Below are 16,782 nucleotides of genomic sequence, written 5' to 3' on the forward strand. Positions count from 1 at the left end.
AGCTCATCCTGGATGCTTTGAACTTTCAGTTTATTAGAGCTTCTATTGAGTTCTTTATATAACCTCTTAATTTCTGCTTGTGATTTTCTAATTTCAGCACTCATACTTTTTTTTTTGCTTTGCTGACTTCCTGTGTGCTATCATTTCTTTGAGCTCATTAAACTTCCTCACCATGGTGTCACTAAAGTCATTGTCATTATACTGATTGGTGCTGGTTGAGACTTATATATACTGTTTTTTCTCTTTGAAAAAACAATATACATAATTGTATATTGTACAATATACATAATTGTATATATGTACAATTATGTATATTGTAAAAGTCTTGGTAGACTTTTACATGTCTTCTCATTTGGGTTTGCAGTATGCCGGCTGTGCTTTGGGTAAATTTCTGTAGTTGGCACCTCCAGGACACTCTGATGAATTACGCTAGGAATTTCACTTTTCCTTCCTTGCCCATCTTCACTCGGTCATAGTAAGTTTAACTGTGAGCAGTGTGAAATTTGTTGAGGAGCTTTTGCGTGGCCACATATGTGGCCACATACTCCAGGTGCTGTGGAGGTGGGGCCCTTGAAATGATTGGTTGGGTATGGACGTGGGAGAAGAATCTCACCTAGTAGAGTGTGGCAGTGAGCAGAGGTTCTGTCTTTAATTTTAGACATAAATGCTCAAATCCTATGGAGATTTTTAGTAAAGTCATTTTCTAAGTCCCATCACCACAAGACAGTAAATGTAGAATCAGGCCTTCTCAGGGTACCTTGGTTATATCTTTCTCTGTTCTGGTGGTAATAGGCTGGGGCATTCGGTGCTTCCAGCCTTTGGCATCTCATAAAATCATAGCAGAGCCAATCTGCCTGTATATGATTGCTTTTATGTACTTGACAGTGTATATTCTTGCCACAAAATTAGCAGATTTTGACTCACCGATAGAGGACTCCTAGGTTGGAGAGGTAGATAGTCAGACAAGTATGCAAAGGAAGGACAGGATGAAGAAGCCGGGGACATATAGGACCAAAGGGAAAAGATGGGGCCACTCAGGAATGCCTCCAGAGTCAGGCTAGAAGACCTAGAAATTTCCCAGAAAGCCAGAAATGTCTGGACTAAAAGAATCTCTGTCGGGCTGTGTTTCCCTGCGGCAGAGAGACAGAGAACTGACCAGCAGCTTCTCTCTCTGCAGCCGGGGCAGTCCGACGGTGTGGGTGAAAGTCTCTCCTGAGGGACCTGTAAAGGTGAAAGGGTTAAGGAATGACTCAAGACTCTTGAGGGTCTAGAGCGTTTATTCAAGGCAGAGTTGATGCTTATATACTTTGCAGGGGGATTGAGAAACTCGTAGGTCACGTACACAACGTACACAGCAGATGGGCAGTGAAGATAGGGGGCTTGTCAACTTACACATCCTTGACAATTGTATTGATCAGAGTGAGAGCAGGAACAGAGCTGTCAGCCCTAACTGTTTTCATTGTGGCTCCATATCCTGTTAGCGGGGGCTCGTGAACGTCTGTTTTCAGTCCCTCTATTGAGGCAGGCGGAGGTCCTGCAGAGCTCACAAGTTGTGGGGGAGAGGGGCCTAAGAACCTTCTCGTCCACGGCTCCCCACAGCTCCCCCTTTTTTCTTTACTTTAGCAGACAGGCGGCAACTCACGGGTCGGCTGCGGACGGTGGCAGCAGGAGCGCAGCCTTCGCCACGCTCTGGCTACTCTGGATCGCACCGACGGAGGCTTCTTGCTGAGCATCTCGAAAGCCGCAAGGTTGAGATATTCAGGTGGTGACGCCTCAACAGTCTCCAGGCGCTGGTACATTACGTTGGGATGTCTTTTTGTAGCTTCGTCGATTTGAGTCTTCACGAAGGTGGTCAGGCGTCGAAAAGCCCATGGGCCAAAGGATATGAGCAGCATAAAGCCAATAAAAGGTCCCAGTAAAGCTGGGAGCAATGTAGATAACCACGGTGTGGTTGAAAACCAGTTCTTGTACCAGCTCTCACTCTGATCAATTTCTCTACGTCTATCTTCCAAATTCTTCTCTACCCGTCTAATACTATCTCTGACTAGGCCTGTTTCATCTTTAAAAACACAACATTCCTCTTTCAGGGCAACACATACTCCCCCTTCCCTTAAAAAGGCTAAATTCAAGCCGCGGCGGTTTTGAAGGACCATTTCTGCTAGGGAATTAACAGTGTTAGTAAGGTGGTCAAGTCCTTGTTTTAAATCAGCAATGTCCGCGTCGACCAGTCTTTGGAGAGTGGCAAGATGCCCACGCGTCTCAACTAGGGAGGCGATGCCAGTTCCAGCTCCAGCAGCACTAACTGCCAGGAGGAGTCCGACTGTGATGGCCGTAATGGGCTCGCGGCGGTAGCGGTGGGTGCCGCGCAGGGCGAGTCCGGAGAGCAGATAGTGAGATGCAACACACCCATTTGTTGTGGGTCCTAGTCAAAGAAGCTAAAATCTGTAGAGGAAAAGTGTACAATTTACATCATGTTTAACCCATTCAATTCCATGTTGAAAACCTTGACTTCCCATTAATAAGAGCACTGTACTGGGAGTCCAGTGTACAGTTAAACATGTCTAATTCATTTAATCCCATTTAAAAAAAAACACTTGATTTTCCACAACTTTTGAAGAATTCAATAATCTAAGAGCACTGTAACAGGAGTTCCAGACAATCCATCCAATATCTTTTCCATAGATCCTACCAAAAACATACTAGAACAATTCTGCATGTGATTTAAAGAGTTTCTTAAAACAGTGATCAGTTTCTTTCCTTTTTCCAACTGATGATATCTGCATCCATTATCTTTCTGACTTAAGACATACATCTATATTCTTTATAGTCCCACAAGTTTAAACTCTTATTTTTACTGAACTTAGTACAACATGATCTTCCAAGTTTGGGCACAAATTACCAATCATTTCATTTAACATGACAAAACTACTTTCAGTGTTATTTCAAAAGCATTAGGTCAGTTCTATAGATATTCAACAACTTTAAAGATGCTCACAACTAAAGTTCTTACAACATATTCATTGGGCAAAGGTTCACTCCACATTAGAAATTAACCAGGAGACATCTTAGAATTCTGATTTCTAGGAAAACACAAATATAAAGATTAAAACACTCATAGATTACCATAAAACATTAAGGATCTCACACTTGCATACAAAGTTCTCTAGGTTCAGGATAAGGTTGGTACCGTAAAACCCAGACTAAGTCCTCAGGCCAATTCGGCCTGTCCTTTCTTCCTCAGATTTCCTTGTGACTTCCAGCTGAGATCTGTTTGAGGTGGTTTGGGGTCTTTATCAGGAAAATGAAGTTTACTCCAGATGAAGCCAAGCCATAGCAGGACCCAGAGTACATTAGTAGGTGTTATCTGTTAAAATATAAGCATAGACTTTTCCTCCTACAAGGGGTTTCACACTATTTTTGTGTGTTTGTCAGATTTTAATGCAAATATAAGAATCAATTGTTTTCCCAGACTCTTTCTCATTCACAAAGTTGCAAGAACCAGATACCTGGAAGAGTTAAGAAACCCAATTAGCAAGTCTTATTTGCTGGGCAAACCTGTAATTAGAATTCATTGTTGAGGGAGGGTCTGCATATCCAGTCTGACTGAGGCAGAGCCTGCTGAGCTGGAAAAGCAGGGGGATGGGTAGACCCAGGGAAAATCTTAAAAAAAATCTCTCAAACTGACATCTAAGATTAACCCTTCATTACCCTGAGCTAAGTAGCTTTAAAAAGTTTTGTTACCGAAATCTCAGAGATCTAATAAAACACAGGTACGATAAGTTTTTCAACCAATATTGCAACTCTAGAAAATAATATTTTAAACCGAAGCATTACTCTTTGAGCCTGTTTTCATATATCAGTTATTTCAACTCACAAGATTCTCTAGGTCAAATAATTCTAATCCAGTGCAGATACAAATATATACATTGGTATTCTAGCATAAGACCTCTGGACCATCAATTTTTGTGAAACACAGTAAAACCTTCTTTGACTTAAGTTCAATAGTTCTCGTACCTTAGTTAGTTCAAATCATGAGCTTTCTAACTTTAAACAAGTCCACCATACAGACATGCTTTCAAATACAGAGAGAGAACCTCCACCCCCCCCCTTTTTTTTTTTTTTAAACCAACCTTTGATATTAGCACAGAAAAACACTCAGACCATCAATGTTTATGGAAACATAAGAAAACTTTGTCTATTTTGGTGGTTTCTATACCTCTGTTGCTTTAAAAACAGCTAAATTCCTCATTAAAATTAGCTGAGGCTTGTAAGATAAAGCCTTGCATCCTCTGAACGCTTTATTTCACTTTAGTTTTAGGCGCTACTTCTGCAGCTCTTCCTAGATAGTAGAGACTCTGAACTTCAGAAGAATTACAACTGTTAATAGCCATTAATGTTCTTACAATAAGAAATCTAGATTGAGAATTTTGCATTTTCCATAGGTTCAACATAGGCTCAACATTCTGATAAGAAATCTCTGTTTAACAGAGGTTAATCTCTGTTTAACTTGGTCTAACAAGTTCCAAAAAACACCTCAACCCTTTAAATTGCTTGACTACATACCACTTTGATCTCTTGTAGTGATCCTGCTTTCCCTGGTCTAATTTTTACTGCTGATTTTCACTCTGACTCCAACACTCAAGTTCAAGTGTTCCACATAGAGACAGACAGACAGACAGACAGACAATGAATTTACTAACAAAAAACACCACTACATGTGCACATGTATGCATTTGATCGATCGATCTGACCCTTCAAAAAATGGCAGGGAGAGAACTGACAGACTGAGAAAGGAAGGAGAAGTCCCCAGGGCAAAGTTAAGCCCTGTCGGCCGATTGGGAACATTACTCCCCGTTTCTCTGCCTGACCAGCCGGTTTCCTGCTTGTTAAAAACGGGTCAAGAAAGCGCTTTTGTTGATATAAGCCGGCAAAACTATGACCAAGTTGTTGAAACTTAAGGTTGCCAGATGTTACTATTTTAAGATCAAGACTACTTCTGAGGTGGATAGACCACCTTAGCGACACTCTTTTTCATTCCTGATATTATTAAACACTCAACCACATGATCTTGCATTTTCCTGACTTCTCTGCTGATAATAATAAGCATAACTAAGAGAAATATAATGAGACAAATATACACACACACTAAAGGCACTTGCACAAATCACACTCCTGCACTCATTCGAACCGGTCCTCTTTCATTCCGGTGCGCACCCAACGCAGCACATTCACACAGAAATTCTTAAACCTGCCCTACGGGAGTCCACATTACCTTTGGTCTTGTCCCCCTGACAATGGGGTTGCTACAATGTCAATGGCCTCTAAGAGGCGGGAGATAAAGGCATGATAGGGTTCATCATCAGCCTGTTGAATTTTGGCAAGGGGAAGAGAGGGGGCAGAGGAAGAGGGAAGGGATTTCCAGGCTTTAAGAGCAGCCTGCGATGTAAGGTTAAGTAAGTGATAAGGGAGGTCCCGCTGTGCATGAATGGAGTCATAGGGCTTTGAGCCCGATATCTGGAGGAATTCTAGTTCATTTGTCCGGGCGAGATCTTTACAGTTATTAACAAACTCCGCTTCCCAAAGGATAATTTGCTCAGGGCGGAGACAGGACGAGCAGTTATGCGCCATTCCTCAGGGAAAAGGTTACCGCCGTAAGCGAGGCTTTCCAGGCAAGAGAGGGTATAAGGAGCCCGAGCGCCGTAATCCTGAACGGCTTTGCGGAGTTCCCTAAGAGAGGCCTGATCGAGGTCCCGAAACTCGAGTTCCTGGCGATAGATGTCGCCAGGGCCGCGGCGAGGCGGTGGGGGGGAAGGTGGCGCAGTTGCATCTGCTATGGGGCGTGCGGGGGTCGTAACAGGAGTGGGGGGGTGAGGGCGTGGGGAGTCAGAGGGCTGAGCAACTGGGACAAGGCGGCGGGCTGCGCCCTGAGCCTGGGAGCGAGTCGTCATGGGGTGAAGCGAGGAGGCGGAAGATGCAGGGGAGCCCTCCGCCGGAGGGGCAGTAGGGGCGACAGGGGTGGAGGGAGGGTCCTGGGGGACGGGGCGCAAAATAACAGGAAAAGCCTGTGGAACATCGGAAGGTGAAAGAAGAGAAAGGAGGCGATCTATAGAGGAGGACAGGCGATCTATCGCCGTAGCCGAAGAGGCCGGCAAAGGGGGATCCGGAGGGGTCGCAGCAAGCGAAATGAGGGGAGGATCCTCGTGATAGGCCGCGGCCGCGGCGTCCAAGTCAGCCTGATCCTCTGGGGACAGAGGCGTGGGGGAGGGCGAATGTTCAAGGGCCACAAAGGAGGAAGAGGAAGAAGTGGGTGGCGGAGGGGCGGTAGCTGAAGAAGAAACATAGGGTGGGGGGCAGGGATCCGAAGGGAGAACGGGGGTCTGTGCGCGGGAGGCGGAAGCCAAAAGAGCTTGGCCATCCTTGATGATAGCAGCACAGGATTGGGAAATGGGAGCAGCGGTAATAATGCCATCAAGGAGCTGCCAGTATTTTAAGATGCAGTCCTTGAAGGCAGGGTCATGCCGTTCGTCGCAGTAGGTGGACAACTCGTCGCCTAGGGAGAGCCAGGTGGAGCGAGCAATTTTAGGAGCAGTAATAACGAATGAGGGAGAAGCCTTATGTAGGATAGCAAAGAATTGGGAAAGGTCAGCTTTGGAAACATGGACCTTGCGGGAGACTAGTTCGTCGAGGGGGCGGAGGAACTTGGTCTCAGTACTAACAAGGGAGCCCATAACGCAGGGCGAGAAGAGGGAGGCAAAAGCCTGAATACTGTGGTCACGAGGACGTAGCCAGAGGCGAGGGGGTCGACTAAATGTAAAAAATGGGGCGACAGGGTCGCGAGGTGCATGCACGGAGGAAACTCACACGTATTCCGACTCCGAGGGGACGAACACGAGGAGACCCGGGATAGACCGTCGACCGGGGAGGAGAGACGGGGGATCCACCGACGTTGGGCGCCAGTTGTCGGGCTGTGTTTCCCTGCGGCAGAGAGACAGAGAACTGACCAGCAGCTTCTCTCTCTGCAGCCGGGGCAGTCCGACGGTGTGGGTGAAAGTCTCTCCTGAGGGACCTGTAAAGGTGAAAGGGTTAAGGAATGACTCAAGACTCTTGAGGGTCTAGAGCGTTTATTCAAGGCAGAGTTGATGCTTATATACTTTGCAGGGGGATTGAGAAACTCGTAGGTCACGTACACAACGTACACAGCAGATGGGCAGTGAAGATAGGGGGCTTGTCAACTTACACATCCTTGACAATTGTATTGATCAGAGTGAGAGCAGGAACAGAGCTGTCAGCCCTAACTGTTTTCATTGTGGCTCCATATCCTGTTAGCGGGGGCTCGTGAACGTCTGTTTTCAGTCCCTCTATTGAGGCAGGCGGAGGTCCTGCAGAGCTCACAAGTTGTGGGGGAGAGGGGCCTAAGAACCTTCTCGTCCACGGCTCCCCACAAATCTCAAGCATAAATATGACCCTTAAGCTTGGGTTTGTGTGGGCCCATTCAGGTCAGTCTCTATTGTTGAAGGGTATAAAACAGCATGAAAGAGTGAAGAACTTTCATGAGGTTCTAATGACTCATGTTGGTGCAACTGGAGAGCCTTGGAGAAGGCAGTTGGTATTCATCATTTGGTCTTCATTTCAGCTCTAAAATGGGGCCATAATAATAGTATCAAGAGTTTGGTGTAAGGATAAATTAAAACAATTCCTCACAAGCACTGGCTAAGTACAATAGTCACATGGGACTTCTTTTCTTGTTTTCTTTTGATTTTCTATGGAATATTACATTTTAAGTGGAATATAACCAGAAAACTGAAAACCAGGACTCTCCCTGACTGATGCATTTTCCTTGAGGCTGTTTCTGAAGAGGCTCATGTCTTCCAACATCACTATATTTTGGATAGAGTAGGCTCAAGGGACAGTCTGAGAAATAGAAGCTTCTGGAAAACAGTCTATGGAGAAAGATGAAAGTTCCTTGGTACCACAGTGGTGGGGCCTGAGTTTGAAACCATATTAATCAGTGGACTCCCCTTTTCTATTTCTCTTTCCCCACGTTACCTTGAAATCTAATTTATTCCATTTCCTTACTTCAACAGCAAAAAAAGCACCAGCAATTCGCCGTACTCAGCGAAAGAACTCGGGAGCTTGGGTGATCATTTAGGTCAATAGGAAAAAGGTGGATATGCTGTTAATGAGCTTAATAGGAGAAAGACTACAAATCCCCTTTAATTCTTTTCATGCCTTGATAATATTTCTCCCTTCCAATAATACATTGCTAAATATTCATGAAGCAACTTCAGGGTGCCATATTTTATCACCCGAACTTCCTTTGACTTGCTGGAAGGACATAGTTGGTGGGTATCATTTCCACTACAGCGAAAGCCTGTGTGTGGGCACTGGGCACTGAGAGGCCTGTCTGGGCTGCAGTTTACTCTATGTCTTTCTCTCGTGTGGTGGGCAGAGTGATGCCAGGTGTATTCTCATTAAAGAATGACTCTTCTTTCACTGCATCTCCATGATCTGTTCTCATGTTGATTAGGGATTTTCTGAATAAACAGGCTGGGGAGCAGGAGCAGGTGGTAGAAGGTTCGGAATTTGAAAGTGATGCTGGGCATGAGGAGGTCTGAGTTGGCCTGAGTCAGGTCAGCTGGGAACACCCCTGTGAGGGTCAACAGTGGTGGGGCCTCAAGGGCAGGTGCGAGGGGGCCTTGCTTCCACTGGCGTTTTGGGGTAGAGGAGGAATGGGAGACGATCCTTGTCTAGGAGGCTGTTGTCTCTGCATTTTCAGCACCAGCTGGGCTCTGGCTGGCAGCCTCCGGAGCAGGAGCAGGAAGGCCAGTCTGAGGGACCTGGGGAGACCTTTCAGCTATACAGAAGTGAACCCCAGGAGGGGACAGGGAGGGTGCTGAGTGCCAGAGGCTCCTTAGATGGGGGCCCATGAGTATTGCGAAGGCGCTTCAGTTTGTTTTTTTCAAAGTGAGGCAATACCGCCCTCTTTCAGCCAAGCACCATCAATCTCCCCATAATTGCAATTGCATCAAGTCAGTACATGAAGTTACACAAGAAATTATATAATTTCTGGCAATATTCATGCTGCAGGCTGCTTTTCCAGCTGTAAACCCTGTGAGAATCATGGCTGGGTCTGTTCTCCCTAACCCAACCCCCTATTCCAGCCCCCGCAAGGGGAGTGAATGGGTGTGTGCGGGTGCCAGGGTTTCTGTTAGGCTCCAACACACACACCCAACTCATTGCCATGGTGGACCAGGGCATGCTGGTTCCCCGCTTCATGGATGGGAAAAGGATTCAGTTAAGGAAGCTCGAGTCTGGTCTGATGCCAAAGCTGATCTCTTCCCCACCTCCCTCCCTTTAGGGCTGTATTCTCTGCATCGCAGGGACTTCCCTTTTCACTCCTTCCAGAGTGGCCAGAATGTGTTTCAACCCTCAGCTCAGAAACTTATTGAAACCTAATATTTGTGGATAGTTAAAGTACAAATGCATCCTAAATAAAACTGGAGGGGGCTGGAGCGATAGCACAGCGGGTAGGGCGTTTGCCTTGCACGCGGCCGACCCGGGTTCGATTCCCAGCATCCCATATGGTCCCCTGAGCACCGCCAGGAGTAACTCCTGAGTGCAAAGCCAGGAGTAACCTCTGTGCATCACCGGGTGAGACCCAAAAAAAAAAGCAAAAAAAAAAAATAAAACTGGAGGTTGGTATCATTGACCAAGACTGGAATATCCACGTCACTGGATTAGCTGAGGTTACGCTTGAATTTTTATTTATGTTCATTCCCCCTCATCTACTTATTTATTTTGTGGTGCCAAGCTCCATCTAGGGCCTCAGACCCACCAAGGCTGCATTGTACTTCTGAATCACACTGCTGATTTTTAATTGCCTTGCTCCCAGGTGAAGGAGGCGCCTCGCGAGGCTGAGATGGTGTTTACGGCACGCCGCCCAACTGTGGCCTTTCAGGCAAGCGAGGAGTCATGGCGGGAGCAGAAGGAGAAACGGGCAGCGGTGATGGTGGGCATTCTCATCGGGGTCTTTGTGCTGTGCTGGATCCCCTTCTTCCTGGCGGAGCTCATCAGCCCCCTGTGTGCCTGCAGCCTACCCCCCATCTGGAAAAGCATATTCCTGTGGCTTGGCTACTCCAACTCATTCTTCAACCCCCTGATTTACACAGCGTTTAACAAGAACTACAACAACGCCTTCAAGAATCTCTTCACCAAGCAGCGATAAACACAGTGCCCGTGGAGAGTTGTGGAGAGACACAACTCTGTGTCCCGCACTAGTGATCAGTATCTCGGACCTGGATTCTTAAGCTTCCTGCACTTGTGACCCCTTTCTCACACAAGAACTGCAACACAGGTGGGGACTGACAGAAACACTTCAGATTCGTGATGTGGATGATGTTGAATGAATTTTTGGTTGTTGCAAGTTCAGAAAACTTTAACTGTTACCAGAGTTTTTGCAACCCCATATTCGGTGATGAGACCCCTCTCTGAAGTCATGACACACAATTTTAAAAAGAATGCTTGGGTCTAGGGCCTTCCTTCCAGTGCTGAGTGTTAATAATTATTTGCGACCCATACTGCTGGGCCTCTAGAAATGAGTCATACAGCCAAACTGTTGGAGCAAAAACAGTTTAGGGATGCCCAAGGATCCCTAAAATGATGTGGCAGTTAATGTGTGGCAAGCCTACAGGCAGTCCTGGCCTCATGCATGTGGTAGACATTGCTAATCAATCCCAGATCACAGCATGTTTCTCCACAGAGCAGGGACACTACTCCAAAATCCTTCATTGCAATTACTGCTAAATGGTTATAACTGACATAACGCTTGAAGGTTATTTTTCGTTTCCTTTGTCTAATGCCATCTTCCTCTGAGGATCTCTCATCTCAAGATCCCAGGGGCCTGTTTTATTCTATTTGTGAGATCATATGCCTTGTGCAACAGCTCTCACCCACCCCTTTATGGACCTAATTTAACTTAGGTTCCTCAGTTTCCAAGCCGTGGACCCCACTTTGTGAGAAAAGGGTAATCTTTTTGTAAGTGTAACTTAGAACAACAATGCTGCACACATCTCTAGTGAATCAGATGTTCAAAGAAGTAGTCTGGTAATTTATGTAAATTTTCTGTCATGAAGGACACTCTAGATGCTTTGGCTTGCTCATCAGACTAATCAAATGGGCATTTCTAGGGGTGAGGTGAGACCCAATAAGCCGGTTTTTCTTTTTTTTTTTTAATTTTTTATTGAGTCACCATGTGGAAAGTTACAAAGTTTTCAGGTTTAAATCTCAGTTATACAATGCTCGAATACCCATCCCTTCACCAGTGCTCATATTCCAGAACCAAGAATCCCAGTATAGCTCCACCCCGCCCAATAAGCCGGTTTTTCAACTCTCCCCAGGGGATTCGAATGTGCAACCAGCACTGAGAAACCCTGGTGAGGTGATTTCTCTGCTTCTGTACCACAGGACGAGCCTTTCCCTGAATACATCACTATATTGACCTATCTAAAAAAAACATTTTGGAAACTTTCATTTTCAGACTCAAGAGAATCTCTTTTTCTCCTCTCTCTATCTCTGTCTCTCTGTCTCTGTCTCTGTCTCTGTCTCTCTCTCTCTGTCCTCCTTCCACACCTGCCACAGTGAATCTTGGTTTCCCAAAAATTAAAAAAAAAAACACAGCCCAGGAATATAGAAATCCTTGTACCTGCATAAGGGGATCACTGATCTAGTTAATCCTGACTATAGTCTCCCTGATTTGGGAGGCAGGCTGGTAACTTATTAGGCATTTAAATTTAGAGGAACTATCTTTGCCACTAGGGCTCCTTATCAACGCTTGAGGCTTGTCAAAGACTGTTAAGCCTGCACAAAAGAGCACCTGAACTTTGGGGGCTATCAGAGAATCTAAGTCCACAGCACATTTTCCAAACAGTGGGAAGCCAGACAGGTTTCAGAAATTAGATTTTCTTAAAAAATACACTTCAGAAAGAAAAAATGATGCATAGTCCATAAATTAGGTAACAACCTCAGCTATGTCCGGGGCTGTAGCTTCTCATCAGACATGATGTTCCTGCAGATGAACGCATGAATATTTACACCATGAGGAAGGGATTGAAATGGCTTCATGATGGTGCCAGCCAATTGGGTTACATCAGATTTTATCATCAGTGAGGTAACAAAGAACGCGTTCCCCTTGAAAGTGTGTTTGACAGAGCGGGTAGGGCTCTGTTGATGTGTGTGGCTCCATCTTCGCCCATGAGGGGAGGTGCTTTCCCCAAGACAGCTCTCTGGGGGTGATGTTCTAGAATTAGATTTTTGTCTTTATTGAAAAATGCTCCAAAAAAAATCTGAAACCAATGTATGCATTTCACGAATAAAGGTAATCCAAGCATCTACTTAACAGTTTGTGGAGATAAAGTCTCTCTCTCTCTCTCTCTCTCTCTCTCTCTCTCTCTCTCTCTCTCTCTCTCTCTCTCTCCATAGGGGGTGGTTGTCAAACAGAGCTCAAGGGTCCCAGCGGACAGATATTACTCTGTATATTTGACCAGTGGGTCTGATGGTTTCAATTGCAGACCCTAAGATGAGCACATGTAGGGTGTTGAGAACCACCAGGACCACACTTGGTGGTATTTAGGGGCCCATTAGGTGTGGGGGATTGAAATAGGTCCCACACACACAAAGCATGTACCCCTGTGCTATCACCCTGGCATGAAGATACATTTCTTAAGACTATGAGATTATATTGACTTGGTTTCATAAACCTATTTTGAAGGGAAAGAGGGTTTGGGTCATACCCAACTGTGCTCAGGGCTTACTCCTGGCTCTGTGCTCAAAGATCACTCCTGTTAGGGCTCAAGGGACCATACTGGTGCCCAGATTCAAATCAGGGTGGCTATCTGCAAGGCAAGTGCCTTAATCTACTTACAATCTCTTTGGTCCCATCATTATTATTTATTTTGTTGTTGCTTTGGGGCACCATCTCATGATGCCTTGAGGTTACTCCCCATGGCACTTGGGAAAGCTTGTGGTGCTATGAATGGAACCTGCTTTTCAATATGCAAAGCACGTGCTCCTCTGAGTTGGATCTCTGAAGTTTCATTCTCATTTTGATCAGGGGAAAAAAAACAGAATCAAATTTCTGTCTTCACTGGAATCTCTGGGGGGGACCCTGTGACCTGCTTATTTGTGTTTAATGTTTCTGGCCAGTCTGTAGTCTGGCTCTTGGTTTTTTGTTTTGTTTTTGGGCTGTGCTCAGCTCCGGGCTTAGTCCTGGCTCTACACTCAGGGAGCCCTGATGGGGCTCACAGGACCAGGTGTGATGCTGGGGAGTCAAACCCATGTCAGCTTTGTGCAAGGCAAGCACCTGAACCCCTGTACTATCTCTCTGGCCCTAACTCCAGATTTTATATGGGTTTTCTCTCTCCTAGCATTTGGTGTTGTCGATATTCTTTACTATCATATTCTGTGTATTTGCTACAAGCCCTTTCAAGTACTCTGTGCACTCAAGACTGGGGAGAAAGAAATAAGGAGATGCTGGGCAACCTGGAGGAAGTAGAGCAGGCAGGTAATTATCCATCAGTGGGTTCTCACCACCCAGCACTGAATTTTAAGTGCATGGGGCTTTGGGGGATTCTCTCTTGACTGAGAGAAAACACTAGATGGTGTTAATGATCTTCTCTGTGCCTCCCTCATAAAAGACACAATCTGGAATACATTTTGTGAGTATTCCTTATGTGCCCATCATGTGCAACGTTTGTACTCACTCGAAGACATGAATGTTCACTGACTCCTCTGTCTGTCCTGCAGGATGGCTTTGTCCTCAGTTAAACAAATTCCTAGGGGCAGAGGCTGTGGCTCTGTGGGATAAGACATGCCTGTGTGAATGAGGCTCCAGGTTCCATTGCCAGTACTAAACAAAACCAACCCTCAGAAAAAGACTATATTCTTTACGTAGCTTGTCTAGGATTTCACAGTGAATTCAAAGCAGAATAGGACCCTGGATTAAAGTCAGCTGGTGTCCCAATGTGGGAAAGGTGAAAGGAATGTAATAGAAATGCGACTGGCCCCAGCTTCGCAGTATTTGCTTGCATTCTGCGGCACAAGACCTTTAAGCATAACTTTGGGCCTGCTATATCCACTTGTTATTCTAAACGGATTCCAGACAGAAGGCAGAGAGAGGCTGGGTGGGGTGGTGATGCTGTGTGTGTGTGTGTGTGTGTGTGTGTGTGTGTGTGTGCACACGTGCGCGCGAGAGCGCGTGCACGTGTAGTATAGTCCAAAACAATCTCCTCCAAATTAAAAACTATATACCTGAAAAAAACATCTGAGACAATGATTATACTATGATTTTTCCTGCTCTTAGCATTGTAAATATACTATACAGGGGCCAGAGAGATATTAACGGGATGAATGCACATGCCTTGCATGCTGACCCTGATTGAATCCCTGGCACCATGTATAGTTCCCTGAGTACCAACAGGAGTGATTTCTGAGCAGAGTCAGGAGCAAGCCCTGAATACTATCATGTGTGACCCAAAAATTTAAAAAAAGAAAATGAATACTAATGGTGAACATGGCCATCGAACATAGTGCAGCAGATAGCCTTGCATGAGGCCGACCCTGGTCCGATCCTTGGCATCCCATATGGTCCCCTGAGCACCACCAAGAGTGATTCCTGAGTGCAAAGCCAGGAGTGAGCCCTGAGCATCACTGGGTATGGCCCAATAATCCCCCCCCCCCCCGGGCCCTGCTCAAACACACACACACACACACACACACACACACACACACACACACACACGCCGAACATAAAATTATTGGTTTCCAGTCTTCACTCCCCCAGAGCAGACGCCTTTATCTAGTGGGTGGAATGTTTGTCCCCTCCCTTGACCTTGAAAGTCTTCTGTTCTGTGGATGGTTGGCAGGGTTCCATCTGAATAAAGGTGTGAAATGTGCTTGTGTGGCTGGACTTACCCCTTGCACTTCTCTCTTGAGAAGAATGCATCCTGCTGTCCCACGGATGAGACACAAGGAGACACGAACCAACCTTCAGCTTGAGGCCAAGCTCTAAAGAGCTCAATTTGAATTCCAGCCAACAGACATCTCTGCAAGAATAAAGGCTTATCCTATAGACCCCCCAAATGTTCTATTAATTATGTCATTATTGAGACCATAGATGAGACTATCCCCTTACTAATTTTTGTGATAGTGACCTAGGATTTCAGAAATACTCAAGGACTATCCTTGACTCTGTGCTCAGGAGTGATCCCTGGTGGTGCTCAGGGAAACACAAGTGGTGCTGGGAATCATGAAGTAGCATAAAAGGCAAGTGCCCTACCTCCTGTGTAATCTCTCCAGTCCCAGTTTCAGGTGTATTTCTAACTGGATTATTACAATTGCTATTTGGAATTTTTCTATTATGTGGGTAGAGTTATACTTTGTGGTGCTCAGAGGTTATTCCTGGCTCAGTGCTCAGGGGCCACTTCTGGCAGGCTTGGGGGACCATATGGGATGCTGGGGATCAAATCTGAGTCAGCCATATACATACATGTAAAGCAAGTGTCGCACCTGCTGCATTATCTCTCCAGCCTACCAAGCTCCTTCGTTCTACTCTGTCCTCTGTGTGGAATCAGTATGCCAGCAGGGGGTCCCTATGCCTTTACTAAAACCCCCCAGTGGTTTCCTAGGCTGGTCTGCTTCTGCTCAAAGTCACACTCCTTCCTCGAGGCCTTTACCTTGCACCTCCCTTTGCCTAATCCCAGTGTTCTCCCACAAGATCCCTATGACCCACTCCCCGTCAGTGAGGGCCCCAACCTCCTCATAAAATTGCCATCACCACCAGTCATGTTCCTTGCTTCATCGGCACTTTGAAGCATACTGTGACACAATTTGCTTATTTACCTTGTTTGGATGTTTCCCCACTGACGTCCATGCAGCTCTGGATAAGAGGATTCTTTTCTCTGGTCACGGCTATACTGCCAGAGCCTGACTCATTAGTAGAAGTTCAAATATGTTTCTGTAGTTGAATCAACAGGATCACAGATTTTCCCTCCCCCCCACCGGGAACAAAACTATGGAGGCAGCGGTCTCCATCACGCTTTTCGCTCTTTCCTTATCACTGCCAAGCTCAAACTCTCAGGAAGCTTTTTCTCATGGTTTCAAAGCAGCTCAGGTGCCCTCTCCCGTTCATCCTTCCTTCCCCACCAACTTGCCTAATCTGGAGCTCCCTCAACTGCATTTCATTTCTTAAGTCTCAGCAGCAGGCATCCCTTCCCGGCAGCCAGAATGGGCTTCAGTGTTCGCGCGTGTAAACCAGTGGCACACAGGAACCGGACTCCTGTGATTCCTTCAAAAAATATGCTGCAGTTCTTCTGGGGGCCGGACACAAGCCCTAGAGCTGCCTAGAGTCAGTTCTGCTGGGCAGCAAGGCCCCCACCCCCCACTGTACATATAACAGGCAAAGCTCCTGGAGAATGGGGATGCTCTCCCTGGACCATGGTGCAGATGGATCGTCTCCATCTTCTGTATCTAGAAGTCAGAGGAAACCGGACGGATCCTCACAGGATGGGACAGCCATGCAGCAGCCCTGGCTGTGTAACAGACCAAGTCTGTTTTCCCATCCCATCTGCTCCCTGCCAACTAGAGCAGCTTATCCTCATCATTGTCTCCCTGAAGCTGTTCCAACACCACAGCTCCCTTCTCACCCCCTTCTCCGTATTTCCCCCAAGACCCAATGAGAATTTAACGACTTTTGATGAAGGACTTTGAATCTCAAAGGAAAACATATTC

The 16,782-nt window shown here is 46.1% G+C and overlaps 1 protein-coding gene across 1 annotated transcript in view; it reads left to right on the forward strand.

Moving 5' to 3' along the window:
- LOC101543026 (5-hydroxytryptamine receptor 5B-like) overlaps positions 1-12,394 on the forward strand; it is a 26,301-nt gene extending 13,907 nt beyond the window's left edge. Inside the window, exon 2 of the mRNA XM_055122483.1 lies at positions 9,893-12,394. Coding sequence (XP_054978458.1) covers positions 9,893-10,225 — 333 coding nt within the window. The 3' untranslated portion in view covers positions 10,226-12,394. The remainder of the gene's footprint in view (positions 1-9,892) is intronic.
- The last annotated feature ends 4,388 nt before the right edge of the window (positions 12,395-16,782 follow it).

This window comes from Sorex araneus, chromosome X (assembly GCF_027595985.1).
Source record: "Sorex araneus isolate mSorAra2 chromosome X, mSorAra2.pri, whole genome shotgun sequence".
Classification (NCBI taxonomy): Eukaryota; Metazoa; Chordata; class Mammalia; order Eulipotyphla; family Soricidae; genus Sorex; species Sorex araneus.